The sequence below is a fragment of the Schistocerca gregaria genome, chromosome 6 (genome assembly GCF_023897955.1).
Source record: "Schistocerca gregaria isolate iqSchGreg1 chromosome 6, iqSchGreg1.2, whole genome shotgun sequence".
NCBI classification, from domain to species: domain Eukaryota; kingdom Metazoa; phylum Arthropoda; class Insecta; order Orthoptera; family Acrididae; genus Schistocerca; species Schistocerca gregaria.
In genome coordinates, this window is record NC_064925.1 from 463857517 (window position 1) to 463877415 (window position 19899).

The 19899-nt window shown below is 42.0% G+C and overlaps 1 protein-coding gene across 2 annotated transcripts in view; it reads left to right on the plus strand.

Annotated features, from left to right (window-relative positions):
* LOC126277993 (transmembrane protein 87A) overlaps window positions 1-19899 on the plus strand; it is a 90430-nt gene that overhangs the window by 14490 nt on the left and 56041 nt on the right. For both annotated transcript variants that reach the window (XM_049977666.1, XM_049977667.1), the window contains exons 3-4: window positions 4603-4700; window positions 4796-4888. In XM_049977666.1, the coding sequence (XP_049833623.1) occupies window positions 4603-4700; window positions 4796-4888 (191 nt within the window). The remainder of the gene's footprint in view (window positions 1-4602; window positions 4701-4795; window positions 4889-19899) is intronic.

Consider the following 19899-nt stretch of genomic DNA (forward strand, 5'->3'; position numbering starts at 1 on the left):
AACTCATGCTAGCAGCTGTTCATGTTTCAAATTCTGGAATATTGCATTCGTCTTCCCTGGTGAAGGAATTTCTGAAAACTGCATTCAATAACTCCGCTTCAGCAGCACAGTCGTCGGTAACAGTACCATCGGCACTGCGCAGCGAAGGTATTGACTGCGTCTTGCTGCTGTGTACTTTACATACGACCAGAACTTCTTCGGATTTTCTACCAAATTTCAAGACAATGTTTTGTTGCAGAACCTATTAAAGGCATCTCGCATTGATGTCTGTGCCAAATTTCACGCGTCTGAAAATTTTAGCCAATCTTTGAGATTTCGCGTTCTTCTGAACTTCGCATGCTTTTTCTGTTGCCTCTTCAACAGCGTTCGGACCTGTTTTGTGTACCATGGGGGATCAGTTCCGTCTCTTATCAATTTATGAGGATGAATCTCCCAATTGCTGTTGCTACTATATCTTTGAATTTGAGCCACATCTCGTCTACATTTGCATAGTCAGTTCGGCAGGAATGGAGATTGTCGCTTAGGAAGGCTGCTAGTGACACTTTATCCGCTTTTTTAATTAAAATTATTTTGTGTTTGTTTCTGGTGGATTTGGAAGAAATGGTATTGACCCTAGCTACGACGACCATGTGATCACTAATCCCTGTATCAGTCATGATGCTCTCTATTAGCTCTGGATTGTTTTTGGCTAAGAGGTCAAGTGTGTTTTCGCAACCATTTACAATTCACGTGGGTTCGTGGACTAACTGCTCGAAATAATTTTCGGAGAAATCATTTAGGACAATCTCGGAAGATGTTTTCTGCATACCACCGGTTTTGAACAAGTATTTTTGCCAACATGTTGAGGGATGGTTGAAGTCCTCACCAACTATGAGTGGGGTATTTATTTGTTACAAGACTCAAATTTTCTCTGAACTGTTCAGCAACTATATCATCGGAGTCGGGGTTGGTAGAAGGAGCCAATTATTAACTTAGTTCGGGTGCTGAGTATAACCTCCACCCATACCAATTCACGAGGAGTATCTACTTCGACTTCACTACAAGATAAACCACTACTGACAGACACAAACACTCCACCACCAATTCTGCCTATTTTATCTTTCCCGAACACCGTCTGAGACTTCGTAAAAATTTCTGCAGAACTTATTTCAGGCTTTAGCCAGCTTTCTGTACCTATAACGATTTCAGCTTCTGTGCTTCCTATTAGCGCTTGAAGCTCACGGACTTACCCAGCACAACTACAACAATTTACAACTACAATTCCGACTGTTCCTTGAGCCAAGCATGTCCTGTACTTGCCATGCATCCTTTGAGATTGCAGCCCATCGCGTATTTTCCCGAGGCCTTCTAACCTACAAAACCGCCCAGTCCACGCCACACAGCCTCGGCTACCCGTGTAGCCGCCAGCTGAGTGTAGTGAACTGACCTATTCCGCGGAACCCGAAACCCCACCACCCTATGGCGCAAGTCAAGGATCTTTCAAAAAAATAGCCTTTAGAAATGCAAATTTTATTAGAGTATTGTGTGAAAATTTGAAGTATATTGGTAAAGTTTTTTTCCTAACTACCTCAAAAACCTGGCTCCCTGGGCATTGTCATGCCTCCACCCCACCCTAGAACTGGCCCTGAGATGAACTGGGGTTACAACAAATGAATCTTCCTATAAAATCCACTGTGCAACCAAATCTGTAATGTTGATCATAACTAAAAATAAAAAGGTTTTACCAAAGAAAGCAACCTAGGGCAACAGAAATTGAAAAACCAGGCATTAAAAGAACATGCATTTAAAAAGTACTGGTTGGACATGAGAAAAACTGAAGAAGCATTGAACTTATGAAGTGTCAAATAACAACAGTTGCCAGGAAAGATGGAAGATACAAATCAAAGATAATCCAGAACAGGAGAAAACAAACAATGTCAATCCTACTAGAGGCTGTTTGATCAGAGCTGATGTGACAAGTAGACGCAAACATTGAAAAACCAGAAAAAAGTGACAGCATGATTCTAAAATATCTATAGCATGACTGTGGTGGGAGATTACATCAGGTGGAGTTGGTGAGGGGAGGAGGAGGAGGAGGCAAAAAGTAATAAACTTGGAAGGAAATTCAAACAGTATGGAATAACAACAATACTGTGAAATGGTATATTGCTACTCACCATATAGAGGAGCCATTGAGTCTCAGACAGGCACAACAAAAAGACTGCTATGCATTTAAGCTTTCGCTCAGAAGACATCCTTCAGAAGTAGAAAACACACACATGAAATCACTGCCCCTGGCCACAGCTACAGCCAACTACATTGGCCAGGAACAGTGATCGTGCGTGCGTGCGTGTGTGTGTGTGTGTTGTCTTGTGAAGGAGGTGTTTTTTTGGCTGAAAGCTTAAATGTATAGCAGTCTTTTTGTATGAATGTGTGTGTCTTTCCTACATCGGAAGGTCTTTTGGCCAAAAGCCAAGCAGTCTTTTTGTTGTGACTATCTGCAACTCAACATCTCCTCTATATGGTCAAAAGGAAAATAATCTTTTTTTTACCAGTTTTATTAACTTTTATCTATTTTAACATTTCAGGCGGAAGGGAAAACAGAATTTCTGAAATTACACAAGAAACTTAAGTTTTATTTTGCAAAGAAATTAGTGATCTTCTGCTACCTCAGTAAACTCTAGCATTCTTGGTGAAGCTCCACATTCTCTTTTGCAAGCAATGTTAAAACTACACCATTGTCTACTTCCGTTGTAAGGACATACTTGTGCAATGTTTCCAGTGAGACTTTGCCTCTTTCAAAGTAACAATGTAATTGTTTTCTCTCCTTCTTCTTCTTCTTCTTCTTCTTCTTCTTCATCCCAATTTTCATATTCTTCTGAATCATTATTCTCTTCATTCTTGTCATCTGGAACAGTCAGAATTTTTCAGTGTCAGGCCCTATAGACTTCCGTGTGATATCAAAATGTAAGAAACAGTCAAATGTCGTATTTTCTCCTGAGTCAGAAAGAAGACCCAATGTATTGTGGAAACCCAAGCCCATTTCTCCAGTCTCCTACTGTTGGTTGTGTGGCTTCTTGTTGAATCCACATTTCTTGAAACAGTGCAAAATCATGGCCAGGATAATATTTTTCAATGCTGTATAGCCAAGCTCGTCACTGGCCTCTGACCACCTTTATTAAATCTCTCCATCACTATTGACACAATATATTTGTGGTGAAAATGTGTGATGGAGTAATTAATTCATAAAAAATAATTCTTTGCTCTTTCTACAGTATCAGGGCAGATCTTAACAGCTAAATTTTTAAGAGTCTTGTTCTGACACAGTATGCAAATATTGTCCATTTTCACATACAAGAGTTAGCAATTGTTAGATATCATTGATATTGCAAGCATGTGATATTGTTTTTCTTGTGAACTGAAGTTTTTACCCTTAGTTCAGTGTAACAGAATTCCGTTAAATCTCCTCCTAACACACACACACACACACACACACACACACACACACACACACACACACACAATCATGTTTATGTGAAAACGTCATGTTTATGTGATGTGTTCACGAGACATTAAAAGTTCTCATGTCAACACAGAAGTGTATTACATTGCAATGAAATTAACTGACTTCCCCCACTAAAACAAATCCAACATCATATCTTGGTCAGCTGTTCCACCAATCATTAAAAGTTTTCCTGGCCACTTGATGGAATACAGGACACCATACTTTTGTCTTACTTTTAACATACAACACTGTCCAATAATCAGGGTGCACTCGTGACACCCAGAACACATAGGTACCCAATGTTATACTTTAATGTGTTGATAGAGGCATGATATTGGATATATTTTAATGGGAGGAAAATATTTTTGCCATGAACCTGAAAGTGGGAGCTTCTTTTCACAAAATGTGTAGTTCAACAAGAACAACAGTATATCAGGGCTGAATACAGCTATTTGAGATACAGTTCTGAAACATGTTTTTTAATGCCACATGTGTGACTGTTTTCCTTGTGTGTGTGTGTGTGTGTGTGTGTGTGTGAGAGAGAGAGAGAGAGAGAGAGAGAGAGAGAGAGAGAGAGAGAGAGAGAGAGAGATACTGACACACAGTCTTAACATACAATGCTCAGACTACTGTGGTAGTGTGTTGTCCATGGAAGATATTCCAACTATGAAACATGCTTTTTACTTGTAAAACTTCATTACAAATTTACGTGCCTGACCTTTAGTGTTATCATTTGTATCAGAATGTAGTTAGATGAAGTTAGGTGCCACTTCTTCCTGACATTAAGTGCCAACTTCATGCATTCCTTGTTAATCAGAATCGCTGTACGGAAACAGATGTATCTGTAGTACTGTGGAATAATTATATATTTTGAGGGGTCTCCAGTAGTTTGAAAATTGATTGTAACTACTGTTTATTTTTATTCTTAATTGAGCTTTGTAGTTAATAAGTAAGTAAATGAACAGGCACAGCTGCTAAAACTTATTATGCACAATCTAAAATTTTATTTTTAAATGAAATAAAACAATGAAATACATAACTGTTTTTCTTCCCTTTGAATATTTAGAATTGTTTTCAGATAACATCCATTCAATTCTGAGTTGCCTTATTGTTTGCAGTTGATTGCTCTTCTGACTCATCAGAAACTGATTTGGTGCTAAAAGCAACAATGTATGAACTGCATTGCTGGAGTGAGATTTTTCAGCGAGGGAGCCCTGTAAGTCAGTTCAATAATCTTGTTTCTCTGCAGATACTTACCTTTCATTGTTCCTGCAAAGCTCACTAATTTTTTTTTTTCTTTTTTTTCCATAGGAATACGATGATGAAATCATTGAAGCTCAGGTCCCAGCTGACAACAAAACTTCAGAGACCAGGAAGATATTTAGATGCATGAATTCGAGGCAGGTGTGTACCTTAAAAGACGTTGCATTTGTTGTGCAATAATGTTTCACTTGCTTGAACTGTAGAAGAAAGTGCTGCTTTCCTGACAAATTTTGCTCCCAAAGTAAGGAACTCTTTATGCTCTTTCAGAAGTTTGTCCCTCCTGCGGGCCTGGGGGTCAGAATAGGCCCGAGGTATTTCTGTCTGTTTTAAGAGGCGACTAAAAGGATTCTTTCGGTCTTTTTGTGATAGTCCCCTGTAGGGTTTGACCTCCATTTTTCAAAATTTTCCCAAAGAGCGAGCCAATTGGTGAAAGCGCGTCTTGCGTGGTCCATTGTGCATTGAGATCTTTAGCTCACTTTCTCTTCAATGAGGACACCTTCCTGGGTGCTTTTCCTCCACCAACTATGCAGTGTAGTTTTCTACGCCAGCTAGGACCATGGAATTCTTTGCACTTCATATCCAGCACAGTAGCCAGTTTGTTGTGGTGGTGCCGCCATGTACCCTGTTGGCTGTAACCCCTGACTACACAGGGATTGCTCTGCTGACGCCTGAACCATTAACTCCCCACATATGCCAAGGAGTAGATGCCTGCCACCTTGGGCATCGGGACTCCCGGCAATGGCTATCCTGCCAGGTGGCCTTTGCTGCAGCTGGGCGGTGCCCCTTGGGGAGGGCCCCTGGTCGGAGTGGGTGGCATCAGGGAGGATGATGCGCGATGAAGCATACCACGTCGTCACTTGCTGGTGTTCAAACGCCAGCTGTCACTAAGTGTTGCAAGTCTCAGTACAATGCAAGACAATATGATGCTAAATCGTTCCTCTCCCTGGCCACACTGTGCGAGGAACACCAAGCTAAAGCTAAGGATGCCAGGGAACCTTATTCGCCCTGGTACCTCATATGTATGAGAACTGATGGGGACTCCTTTCTCTCGATGAAGCCTCAATTTTTTGTAGAGCTTGTAGAGGTAAAGTTTGGGGAGGTAGAGGGCTTGTCCAAAATGCGGTCAGGGTCAGTCTTGATAAAACAGCATCCTTTGCCCAGTCCCGGGTATTACTCTCTTGTGACAAGCTGGGGGATTTTTCCGTTACCATCGTGCCTCATAAGAGGTTAAATATGGTTCAGGGTATTATATTCCACAGGGACCTTCTTTTGCAGTTTGACGACGAGCTGCATGCCAACTTAGAGCGATGAGGAGTTCATTTCATCCAGCGTTCCCACTGGGGTCCAAGGGATAATCAGGTTATCACCGGTGCCTTCATCTTCGCCTTCGAGGATGACACATTACCCAAGAAGGTCAAGGTGATGGTCTACCACTGCGATATCCCTCTCCCAATGCGATGCTTTAATTTCTGGAAGCTCGGCCATATGTCTTTCCGCTGTACTTCCATCATCACATGTTGATATTGTGGACGTCCATCCCATCCCAATACTCCATGTGCCCCATCTCCCATCTGTGTCAACTGTGGAGAGCTTCATTCCTCTTGCTCACCAGACTGCAATATTTTACAGTGAGAAAGGAAAATCATGGAATACAAGACCCTGGACTGACTGACCTCAGTCCCCACTTCTCAGCCAGAGAAGTGTAAGTCTTAAGTCTTCTTTGACTCCTCTTGCTAGGAAGGGGTCCCTTGGGTCAACCCCTTCCAAGGTTTCTGCTAGTGGGAAAGATGTCACCCGCCAGTGGCTGAAGTGCCCTTAAAGCAGCTGATCATAGGGCTTAACGATCCTCCTCAGTTCCGGAGACTGAATCAGTGAAGCTCTCCCAACCAGAGAAACCCAAGGATCAGCGAGAGAAATCCAGAAAGAAGCCCCCCTAAGACCAAGAGAATTGTGGTGTCCTGCACATCCGTTGATGTCGCACTGTTCGTCTGGAACCTGAATGACAATCCACTCACTGTAGTGGAGATGTGTCAATTCTTAGGACTGGTTTTTGATGCCCGATTGACTTGGCTACCTCACCTTCATCAGCTTCTCAATGCTCTCTGCTGCCCGAGCAACATCAACTGGGGTGCAGATTGTTCTATGCTGCTGCTGCTGTACAGAGCCCTTGTTCAATCCTGCCTTGACTACGTGAGTCTGGTTTACAGTTCGGTGGAGCCCTCAGCATTGCATTTTCTCGACCCATTGCACCACTGTGGTGTTTGCCTAGCGACGGGAGCTTTTAGAACGAGTTGGGTTACTAGTGACCTGGTGGAGGCCGGAGTCCCTCCATTGCGTATCTGGCATGCACAACTGCTCGCCAGTTATGTTGCATACATTTGTTGCTCTCCTGAGCATCTGAATTACCGTCTCCTTTTCCCAACCATGGCAGTTCATCTGCTGCCTCGGCAACCCAGGTTAGGCTTCACGATTGTGGTTCGTGTGTGATCCATTCTCTCTGAACTGGAGTCCTTCCATTTACCACCTTTACTTGAGGTCCATTCACGTACATCTCCATTGTGTATACCTCAGCTGAAGCTTTGTATGGACCTTTTGCATGGCCCTAGGGACTCTGTTAACCTTGCCACTCTCCACTGTCACTTCCCCTCGATTCTTGACGTGTTCCGGGGCTTTGAAGTTGTTTACACCGATGGCTGATGGTAATGTTGGTTTCACCTATATCCACAGAGGCCATATTGAACAGCATTCCTTGCCTGCTGGCTGCAGTGTATTCACTGCAGAGCTTGTGACCATATATCGTGCACTTCAGTACACCCGTTCGGGTTCTAGTGAGTCTTTCTTCTCTGTTCTGTCTCCCTAAGCAGCTTACACGCTATTGGCCAGTGCTACCCTTCCCATCCTTTAGTAGCAAACATTCAGGAGTCCATCTCTGCCCTGGAATGGTCCAGTTGTTAAGTGGTGTTGATGTGGACCCCAGGACACATCGGTATCCCAGGCATCGAACTTGCTGACAGGTTGGCCAAAGGACTACGTGGAAACTGCTCCTGGAGATGGGCATTTCTGAAACTGACCTGCATTCTGTCCAACGCCTCAAGGTTTTTCAGCCTTGAGAGACGGAGTGGCATAACAGTATGCACAACAAACTGCGTGTCATTGAGGAGATTGCGAATGTGTGGAAGTCTTTTCTGCGGGCTTCTCACAGGTTATCAGCTGTCCTTTGTAGACTTGCGACAGATTATTATGTGCGTGTGTGCGATGCACCAATTTTGACGAATTATTATGTTGCTGCTGCAATGCAATTTTTTTTATACTTTTTGTTCACCTACCTCTTTACAGCGGTAGATCTTCGCACGTGAACTCCTGACTGCAGCTACTTGCGACATCACAGAAAAGCGGTGTTGAGGAAACTGTAACCTCATAGCTACACGCCGGAAGCCGCTATAAGTAAAATTTGCTGAAAATTGTCTATGTACTTTAAAGAAATGATTCGGAAAGGGGATGTCACTCGTACTTTAAACATGAAGTTCAAATTTAAACCTTCAATAGATCTTTATTGCCGTTAAGCAAGATCATCAGCCCACATTTACGAAAATTACTAAAGTTTTTGCTCACAGTTATCACCATACCTAAAGCAGCCAGAAATTTTACCTTCCCAAATTCCGAAACCAATTACTTGTAACACAGTCAATGATCGACCAATTACTTCTGCACACGATATTCAGTGGTTGTCCTTAGTACAAGTTTATGCTCATCATAAAATACTCAGTAAGAAAATACTCAGTACAGCCACGCTATATAATTCAAAGTTCACTCGCGATTTTCATCGGAACGAATTATCACAACACTCTAAAGTTTTCATAAACAGTTTCTGGTCACTACGAGATACCATTAACACTGGACCATAATGCGGAAGTCATCCCAAGACTTCATCTTACACATAATGCCAAAAGTCACATCCAGCATCATAACCGCCTCCAATCAAAGCTAGCTCACAACTCTCCTCTTACTCTCCCACACTCAAAACTATATCTCCTCGCTAGGCAGCCAACCGTCTCGTTTCTCATTGGCTGTCACCACTTACGACCAATGAGAACTCATTTCTAGGGCGCGGCTTGCGCCAAAATCTAGCAAGCATCAACCACTTCTCTAGGCTCATTGACGTCATCAAATTAAGTAACACAAAGCTCTCTAATTAAATAAACAAAACAAAATTAACTATAAGCTTTACTCTCCATCTGGAAATTTATTATGTAGTCGCAAATGTTCTGGCTATCTTGTACATAAGCATACATACTTGGACATCGGACATTCTTTCCCATGTTACAGAGTTGGAACACTTGCCAGTTCCTGTAGAGAATTACATGAATGATTTTTAATAATGCGGAACGTCCCACATACTCTCACGCACGCATTCTCATTCACACGCACCCTAACACACAATATACATATTTAATAAAATGTTCTCGGGTTTCCAACCGCGTCAATTGGTTAAAACTACACGAGCTTTCGGCCAAGCACTCCTTGGCCATTGTCAAGTGTTATGACCGCCAGTGGGCTGTTGGTGCGCCCTTATATACGCTAGCTGCCGGCTATGACGTCACTGGTGCCCGTGACATATATGGGCATGTTTTGAGTCAGCATTCGATGTGCCCTCTTCAACCGCTCGATCGTTGGATCCCACGCAGTGCTGAGCTGTAAGCCACCGTCTCTCTTCAGGGGGTTTGTGGTAATTTTTATTTTAATAGCTTCCTGTATTATACTGTCCCAGAAGCAGTTAGTGCGAGCCATGACAGATGTATCATCAAATTTTATGTGGTAACCGTTTTCTAACGCATACTCAGCTAACGCAGATTTCTCTGCATAGCGTAGGCGATAATACCTCTCATGTTCTTTCCTGCATTGTTCCACAGTGCGCACTGTTTATCCGATGTACTTCAGGCCACACTCACAAGGCATTTCGTAAACTCCAGGTGTTCTGAGACCTATAGAGTCTTTAACTGGTCTCAGTAATTGACGGATTTTCATTGGTGGTCTGAAGATTGATTTGATTTTGTGTCTTTTCAACAGGCGGCTTATCTTGCCCGACACAGAGCCACAGAATGGCAGAAAAATAAATTCCTTTTCCTGCTCTTCGTTGCTGGTCTTATTCTGATATTTCCCAGAAATCACTTCTTTCACTTGATGGGTGCTGTAGCCCTTATTCCTGGAAACCTTGTGTAGGTGGCTCAGTTCGTGGGGCAGGTTGTCGTCGTCTGATATTACTCTAGCACGATGTGCCAATGTTTGCAATACTGTGTGCTTTAGTGCTAGATGATGATGGCTGGTAGCGTGCAGATACAGGTCTGTGTGGGTGGGTTTTTTCTGTAAATGCTGTGGCCAAGGCACCCATTTCGTTTACGGTGGACAAGGACGTCAAGGAAGTTCAATGCATTATCTTTTTCCACCTCCATGGTGAACTGGATATTACTGTTGATGCCATTGAGGTGTTCCAAAAACTCGTCTAATTTCTCACGTCCGTGTGGCCAAATGACGAAAGTGTCGTCAACGTATCGAAAGAAACACGTAGGTTTCAGTGACGCAGTATCTATGGCAATATCCTCAAAATTCTCCATGAAGAGATTTGCAACAGCTGGAGCCAACGGGCTACCCATTGCTACGCCGTCTGTGGATCGTAATACTGGCCGTTGTACACAAAGTAGGATGACGTAAGAGTGTGCCTAAATAGGTCGACTAAATAGCTCGACCACGTTACTTACAAAGTACGGCTGATTCTGCTGTGTTTTTTATATGATGTTCTTCATGGAGAATTTTGAGGATATTGCCATAGATACTGCACCATAGAAGCCTAAGTGTGGCCAGAAGTACATTGGACAAACAGTGCGCACTGTGGAACAACGCAGGAAAGAACATGAGAGGTACTATCGCCTACGCTATGCAGAGAAATCTGCATTAGCTGAGCATGCGTTAGAAAACGGTCACCACATAAAATTTGACGATACCTCTCTTGTGGCTCGCACTAACGGCTTCTGGGACAGTATAATACAGGAAGCTATTAAAATAAAAATTACCACAAACACCCTGAATAGAGATGGTGGTTTACAGCTCAGCTGGGATGCAGCGATCGAGAGGTTGAAGAGTGCACATCGAACGCTGACTCAAAACATGCCCATATATGGCAATGTCACGGGCGCCTGTGACGTCACAGTCGGCAGCTAGCGTATATAAGGGCCAAGGAGTGCTTGGCCGAAAGCTCGTGTAGTTTTAACCAATTGATGCAGTTGGAAACCCGAGAACATTTTATTCAATGTTATCGCTGCGAGACTCTGCATTCATACAATATACATATTTACTTAGGATTCTTGAAATTATTATTATAGAAAAGTCACAGAGGTTTTCTGAAACTAAAAACTTTCCAAATTTATATATGAACACTGAAAGTGTTATCAGATCATCGTACATAGTCACTGAAGGTGAACTATTACATCACTGTATTTATTTAAATTCTTGACTGCCGGAAAATTACATTCTTTTTTTTTAATTTTACTAACTTCCAAAATACAACTATTTTTGATATCAGACTTTGACATATTGTTTGTTTTCACAACAGAAGGATGTACATCAAATATGACTTTCCTCAGGTTATTCCTTTATTATTTATTAGTATTTTTAGTTTCGTATAATGTAAGTGGCCTGCCAGCACTACTCCACTGCTTTCACACGCACAGCTGCAACAGCTGGTCGTGATGTCAGTCTGCTGGACACAACTCGTCTGTTACTGACTGTATAATACTCTACCAGCTTACATTGCAGCCCACATACATTCTGAAGTAAAGCTTTTAATAGACAAATGGGCGATTGCACACTAGTTGCGACACCACAGATTCCGCATTGACCGTACGTGGCTCACACATGGTTACCTCCTCCATTGCGAGGACCCAGCTCAGTATCGCTGTGGCTCCCAAATGACAGTTGTCGACCTCTTGCTGGACTGCCCAGTTTTAGCCGTTCTATGGTGGACTTTTAATGTTTCCAGCACCCTACCGTTGGTGTTGGGCGATGTTTTAGTTTTTACATTTCATTCATGAGCGTGGGTTTTATCATTTGATCTGTTTTAGCACATGTCCTTTGTCCCTCTGTGTCCTCCACACTAGGGCTTTTACGGTAGAGGGTTTAATGTGTTGCAGAGTGCCTGGCTTCTCCTTTATTATTCTCATGTTCAGCCAGCCATGGTAATCCGCTTTCTTGTTTTTAATCTCCTCTCCCTGTCTCTTTCGTCTCTGTTTGGTTTTCTTGTCATGTTTTGTCCATTGTAGTGTTTGTTGTACTTCTGGTTCTTCCTTTCTCCTGTTATTGTGCCGTACATCATCTTTGTTGTCTTCTTTCCCTTGGGTAATTGTTATACTGGGAACAAGGGACCGATGACCTCACAGTTCGGTCGCTTTCCCCCAACCATCCAACTGTCAGAAGTTTTTGGTATTTGAAGAAAGAAGAAAAGGGTAGGAAATCTCTACTCATCATTTGCAGGATGTTGCTTGCGCAAGTAGGGAACTTGTGAGGCTCAGCGGGATCAGTGGTTCTGCCTCCCTTCTGCTTTACAAACCATCCATAACTGCCTGCCACACTTCGATGTGTGCTGGTGAGGGATACTAAATCCATCACTCCTTAAAAGACCACATAGGGCCAAAAATGCTCAGGTTTGTGCCACGACCTCCATTGCAAAACCAGAGAGGGTACAGGGTCCCCAGCCCCAGATCTACCCCCAAAGTAGGTAATGCCAACGCTGCTCACACCTGTGGAATGGCAGAGGGATGCAGAGGCTGTTGCAAAGGCTGGTCTGCCTCCATCAGTGGGGGCAAGGACTCATTGATGGCCAAGTGGGGAAAGGAGGGTGTCAGTTCAAATTCTATGGGCTCCAGAGAGGTGGTCGCAGGAGTGATTACCACCGGCGTTGTATTCCATAGACGAAAATAGGATGGCAAAGAGCGCAGTAGGGATAGCAGCGTTTGTGCATGCTGTTGGAATTAGGAGCCTCCTATTTGGAAATTGCTGCTACCGATCATGTCACCTGGGAGTGTGGAGATGGCAGTGTCACAGGGTCAACAGTTCGCAGACACAACTGATTAGAATGACAGCTCAGCTGCTTCCAGCTCACATCTACCACTAACAAATGCTGACCTTTGTGGCTCACCACTTCATCTGGCAGCCACCCCTGGTGCTGATCAAAAGACTGGCTCAAATGGTGGCACCGTAAGTAAAATGGCGCAGACTATGACAGTCCAGTGCATTCATCTCAGGTTGCAACAAATCCCCTCAGTTGGTGTCCATGCATATGTTCTGACAAATTGCAGCCATTAATTGGCATCACCTGGTACAGTGCTGGAGAACTAGACAATGCATAATGACAGCTCTTTTATGCAGACATGAACTTCTTCATTTGGAATGAGATTTTCACTCTACAGCGGAGTGTGCGCTGATATGAAACTTCCTGGCAGATTAAAATTGTGTGCCGGACTGAGACTCGAACTCGGACCTTTGCCTTTCGCGGGAAAGTGCTCTACCAACTGAGCTACCCAAGCACAACTCATGCCCTGTCCCCACAGCTTTACTTCCACCAGTACCTCGTCTCCTACCTTCCAAACTTTACAGAAGCTCTCCTGTGAACCATGCAGGACTAGCACTCCTGAAAGAAATGGATTGCTGAGACATGGCTTAGCCACAGCCTTGGGGATGTTTCCAGAATGAGATTTTGACTCTGCATCAGTCAGTGATGAGTAGGAACTTTGCTCCATACAAGAGAACCTGAAACTTTTTTATGTCAACAAGCAAAAGAAGTAGCTCCTTTTCACCTGTGAGTAATTATAATGCACTGCTGAAAGCATCTTTGATCTGTGATGGGCTGCTTGGTGCCCTCTAAGTGCTGATGTGATGGGACCACAACTCCGCCATATAGGCACATGCCGGCGGCCAGAATTAATGATTTAACAGGTGTAAAAGGAGCCGTATAGGGAGCAGAGCACAAAAACTGCTTGAGGGACTGAAAACCCCATTGATAGTCTCCAGACCATACAGATTTGACACCCTTCTGGTGAAGCCAGTTGGGAGGATGGCAGATGTATGAGGTGTGGGGAATAAACTAAGTAAAATAAGAAACTTGCCCCAAAAGAGACAGGAGATCCTTGAGGTTCCTGCGCTTTTGGGGAAGAAACTACATTTTTCCGATATATAGTGAAGGCTGTTCTCCAGAAGGTCTTGCAAAATGACCTGCAGATTTCATAAATGTTTTTCTCACATGGAGTGCCTGAACCAGATGTCATTGAGGTAGTTGATGAAACAGGAAATATTCTGATTCAGTTGCTCCAAATATCATTGATAAATTCCTGGTGCAAACAAAATTCCAAAGAGCAAGTGATTAAATTGGTAAACCCCTAAGGGTGTGTGTAGCACCAAGAAATTGTGAGAAACGGCATCAAATAGCAAATGCAGGTATGCATTGTGTAAGTCAATGCATGGAAAATATTGTTTTCCAGACAACTTTGCCAACAGCTCCTCTGGCCATTAAATTGGATATGGCTCCGTGACACATTGTGCATTGGCTGTCTCAGTGCAAAGGCACACGGTGCTGTCTGGCGTCTGAATCATCACCAAAGGGATGGCCCACTGACTCAACAAAACAGGAGGAATGATGCTGAGATCCTACCAACTGTGCAACTCAGCTTTGATTTCGTCACTCATGTCGAAAGGAATGGGACAGGGTTGATAAAAGTTAGGTATTGCTTGCCAGCTAAGGGAGACATATGGCCTGAAATTTTCTGCCAGTCCCAAGGTATTCTCAAAGAGCTGATTGTATGGCAGTAGTAAGGAGCCCAATTCTTGAGAGGGGACTGACTGGGACACAAAATGTGTTTTGTTCAAACCAAAAATGGAAAAGGCATCTAACTGAAAATATTTTGCGCCCACAGTGAATTAACTACTAACGATGTAAGTTGCTGAAACTTCCTGGCAGATTAAAACTTTGTGCCAGACCAAGACTCGATCTTGGGATATTTGCTCTGCCACCTGAGATACCCAAACATGACTCACGACCCATCCTCATAGCTTTATTTCTTTCAGTACCTCGTCTCCTACCTTCCTTGCGTAGCTCATATGGTAGAGCACTTGCCCATGAAAGACAAAGGTCTTGAGTTTGAGTCTCGGTCCGGCACACAGATTTAATCTGCGAGAAAGTTTCATATTACCACATACCCCGCTGCAGAGTGAAAATTTCTTTGTGGAAACATCCTCCATGCTATGGTTAAGCCATGACTTCGCAGTATCCTTTCTTCCAGGAGTGCTAGTTCTGCAAGGTCTGCAGGAGAGCTTCTGTGAAGTTTGGAAGATAGGAGACAAGGTACTGGCGAAATTAAAGCTTTGAGGACAAGTTGTGAGTTGTGCTTGGATAGCTCAGATGGTAGAGCACTTGCCCGTGAAAGGCAAAGGTTCTGAGTTTGAGTCTCAGTCCACCACCCAGTTTTAATTTGCCAGGAAATTTAATATCAGTGCACACTCCACTGCTGAGTGAAAATTTCAATCTGGAGACATAAGTTGCTGTACCACTTTCTCATAACATGCTGAGATGGAGAACAGCCCCGTCGAATCAATGCGCTGTTTACTACGGGACGCTATTAGATGTAGTGGCCCTTGCAACACAGGGCAAGGTGAGGTGACCAAAGGGGTAAGCTGATAGTAGTACTTTTAATACTGACAAGCTGAGAAATGCGTAAGCAGTTAAACAGTGGAGACTCACTGGGGATTGACTACTCTGTAGACACCCAGTTTTGTAAATCTTTAGCCTTGCTCTACTGTACCCTGACCTCTTGTCCCAGGACAGATATATAAAATTTATTTGCACCAGTGTGATAAACATGTCTACTTTGTTTAGGCACTGCTATCAGACCATTGTTTGAACTGTTCTAATGAGCCAAGTTCAGTTGGTATGGCAAATTTTAAAAGTAGCACACACAAAATGAAACTAGTTTCTACCACCTTACATACATGTAATTTAATTCTAAATAGTAATCCTTTGTCTATTCTTGTAGAACATCACTAAGGCATGTGTTCAGTAAATAACCAAAATGGTTCTCAAGAGATGTTTGTACTATCTCTTTACTCCAAAAGCTCCACTTTGACACCTAACATAAGTATTGATTCCCTACAGGTATTCATTCCCAATAAATTGCATCTACCTAAGGTTGTTGTTTGTAGTGAATCCTACTGCCTTCTTTTATGCACTAGGTCACTTTGTACAATTACCGAGTGCTGTATTCAGTAAGTATTCATCCGTGGTGTGGCTACTGATATTAAAACACATGATCCACTGATTTTATTACCAAATAAAAATAAGTTTACTCTTGAGAGAGTCCTCCTTGTCCAGTTATGTCTCATCTCACAGCAAAATTAAACACAAAAAAGGACAATCTCCTTGACATTACTCCAAGCACATTTTAAATTGTACCACCATAGTATTACATTGCCTTCAAGACACATTGCTGACAGGATGAAGAAAAATAACTGACAATTGTACTCTGACGTGTTGCGATACACAATATCCTCATCAGCCAAATGAATTGTTTGTCATACGAATTTGACATATTTGTATCCAAGTAAAATAATATTTACTATCTGTGTTGATCAAATGTGAAGTTATTTAGCAACTCAATCTAACAAAAATTCTGTGCAATTAGTGTCAGCAATATAACCATTAATAACATCATTGGTGTATCATATTAAACGGTTCCTTTATTTATGATTTTTCTTTCTTTTGCTTTCAGTTATGAGCCATTCTTTTCAGTTTCTTTTACTTATCAAACATTGATGCCTTTAATATAAGCTCAATAGTCATACCTATCTTGCTTAAAGCTCTCAATATCAAACTAGTGATGCACTTGTACCACTCTTAATAATCCTTTATAATCTTGGGAATTTTTTAATTTTTTTAACCTTTTTTTTTTTTTTTTTTTTTTTTTTTTTTTTTTTTTTTTTTTTTTTTTTTTTTTTTTTTAAATCAAATTTCATTTGAGTCTCTGAGTACTAGCTTATCTGCATAATATTTAACTGTAAAGTGATCACGAATAAAGCTTTACTTTTCCTCCAGTTCAAATTATTTTTCTTGTAATTCTTTCTTCCTTGTTTTTAAGTAAGATTTTTCTTTCTATCTGCTTTTATTATTCCTTCATTACTTAAGTTAACTGGGGGGGGGGGGGGGTAAAATCAGAATTCAAAACTTACTTTGATTTTAAATATCATAAAAAATTTTTACCCATGGAATGCGAACTATTACATACTTCAAGATGTGTTCCCCACTAAGTACTGTTAGCAAACTTGCTACAGTGGCCCCTTTTTTTATCTAAAAATATTTCAGTAAAACTGACCAGGTCAGGCTTTGGCCCCTATTTAACTGTGCTCCACTAAGACTGCAGAAAAGTTTGGCCTCTCAACACAAATGTATTTCAAGGAAAATGATACATATCTTTTTCAGTTAATGGTTCCAATCATGGGCTCACTATTTTGTCTCTTTCTGGCAGAGTTTGGGATCTTGTTCACTGTTTAGTAAGCATCCAATCCTCTAACCACTATCAGTTTTTGTGATTATTAAGCAAAATGAGGATAATGGAATGTAGTCAAATTAAATCGGGTGATGCAGAGGGAATTAGACTGGGAAATGAGACACTTAAAGTAGTAAAGGACTTTTGCTATTTAGGAAGTAAAATAACTGATGATGGTCGAAGTAGAGAGGATATAAAATGTAGACTGGCAATGGCAAGGAAAGCGTTTCTGAAGAAGAGAAATTTGTTAACATCGAATATAGATTTATGTATCAGGAAGTCGTTTCTGAAAGTATTTGTTTGGAGTGTAGCCATGTATGGAAGTGAAACATGGACGATAACTAGTTTGGACAAGAAGAGAATAGAAGCTTTCGAAATGTGGTGCTACAGAAGAATACTGAAGATAAGGTGGATAGAGCACGTAACTAATGAGGAGGTATTGAATAGGATTGGGGAGAAGAGAAGTTTGTGGCACAACTTGACTAGAAGAAGGGATCGGTTGGTAGGACATGTTTTGAGGCATCAAGGGATCACAAATTTAGCATTGGAGGGCAGCGTGGAGGGTAAAAATCGTAGAGGGAGACCGAGAGATGAGTACACTAAGCAGATTCAGAAGGATGTAGGTTGCAGTAGGTACTGGGAGATGAAGCAGCTTGCACAGGATAGAGTAGCATGGAGAGCTGCATCAAACCAGTCTCAGGACTGAAGACAACAACAACAACAAGAATTTATTCTGCTACTCAACAAATAAATCCCTAGAGTAGACTCTGTGGTTATGGCTACTTAGGAAAGGCCCACTCAATTCATCAGGGGGTTCTCTGCAGCTCTACTATTCCCCCCCCTACAAAACAGTATTGGAATTCTGCCAGTTACCAAAATCTTCCAACATATTAGATCTTCATGATGATCACAAATATAAAATATTCATGGCCACTGACCGCCCTACCCAAGTACTACCTGGTGTAAAACCTCTCTGAAGAAGATATATTATCATTGCAATACTGTCAATTCTGAATACTCACAAAACCACCAAAATTGTCTATAGGAACCCGGGGACTCATTTAACGAGAACTAGGGCCTGACTTAATTGTTTCTGTGATAGTGTCAAATGTCAGATCAAGCATTTGACATACCCTGTGTGAAGTAATATGCCTGCCTCCCCAAAGGCTAACACTCCTGCCAGTTAATGACATATTTTGAGTTCTTACCAGTCTCAGGACTGAAGACAACAAGAACAACAACCTGTGACACATTAAAAATGGTACTCCCTCTACAGTCATGACAGACCTGTTCAGAACCATTAAACTGAACAGAAGACTAGTGTCATCATTTTTTTCAACAGCATTCATATTATTCATGTGCACTTTCATGAAACTCGATATGGGTGCATACTCATCGCCATGCATTACACTGCTTTGCTGGAGATGTAAGCATCAATTGCCAGACAGCCACCTCCTCACATACATCATCTATAACAAACAGTTACATACAGAAAATTAATAACACACAAAAATATTACATTCCTCAGTCCAGGTGGACACTGATCACATGCTGATGCATGATATGTGTAGGAAAATAGAAAGCCCATCACGTACCACCAAATTGTGGTGTCTTAAGTTAATGAGGCTGACTGTTGTTCCCCCAGCTACCTGAAACTCAGGGACTGGGTGTTTGTGTCATCTTTATCATCATCATTTCATCCTCATCGACACGTCACCTCAAAAGACTTGCACCAGCTGATCAGGTCTACCCACTGGGAGGCCTTCTCATTTAGCTATTTGGGGAGAAACACAACTCGGGGTACAGGAATGATTTGATGAATGGGACTTCCAGTTTAAAAGAGTACCAGCTGACAGTAAGCAAGAGCAAAACTGTAGCAACGATTATGAACAGGACGTCTGCCCAGGGCAACCTGATGCTAGTTGGAGAGAGAACTGAATGTGTGGAAGCTTTCAGTTACCTGGGAGGTACTAAATTGAGGAATGAAACTGCCATACTAGAACTACAGCACAGAGTAAGAAAGAGATCTAAGTTTTTTCATCAAGTGCAGAATCTTGTGTAGGACAAGGGAGTTCCTGTGAGACCATGTTTAAAACATGTCTCCTGCCTATTACGACAGACAGCTTGGAGTGCTGTGTAGTTAATGAGGCAGATTTCAGCAAGTTACAGGCATGTGAAAACAAGTTTCAGCAATCAGTGTTGTAGAAGACTAGAAGAGATGAAAATTATGAATGAAGATATCAGAGGAGAGATACTGGTTGATCTGTTAGTGTCTGAGAGACAGAGTACCGCATGGTTCAAGTGGTTTAGATATGTGAAGAGGATGAAGGATAGCTGCCTGTATAAAACAATACTTGGATAGAAATTTGCGGGAGAAAGAAACCAAAATGATGACGCAGCAGATAATGGCTATATCTGAAGACCAGAGGAGAAAACTGTGAAACAATATCAAGATAAGAAATCTATCAAGACAGAGCAAAATAGAGGCAAATTAATCATAAACAACTGCCAGGTATGCTGGAATGATACGAAGATGAAGATGGAAACGGTGTAAATTGTTGAGAGCAGAAA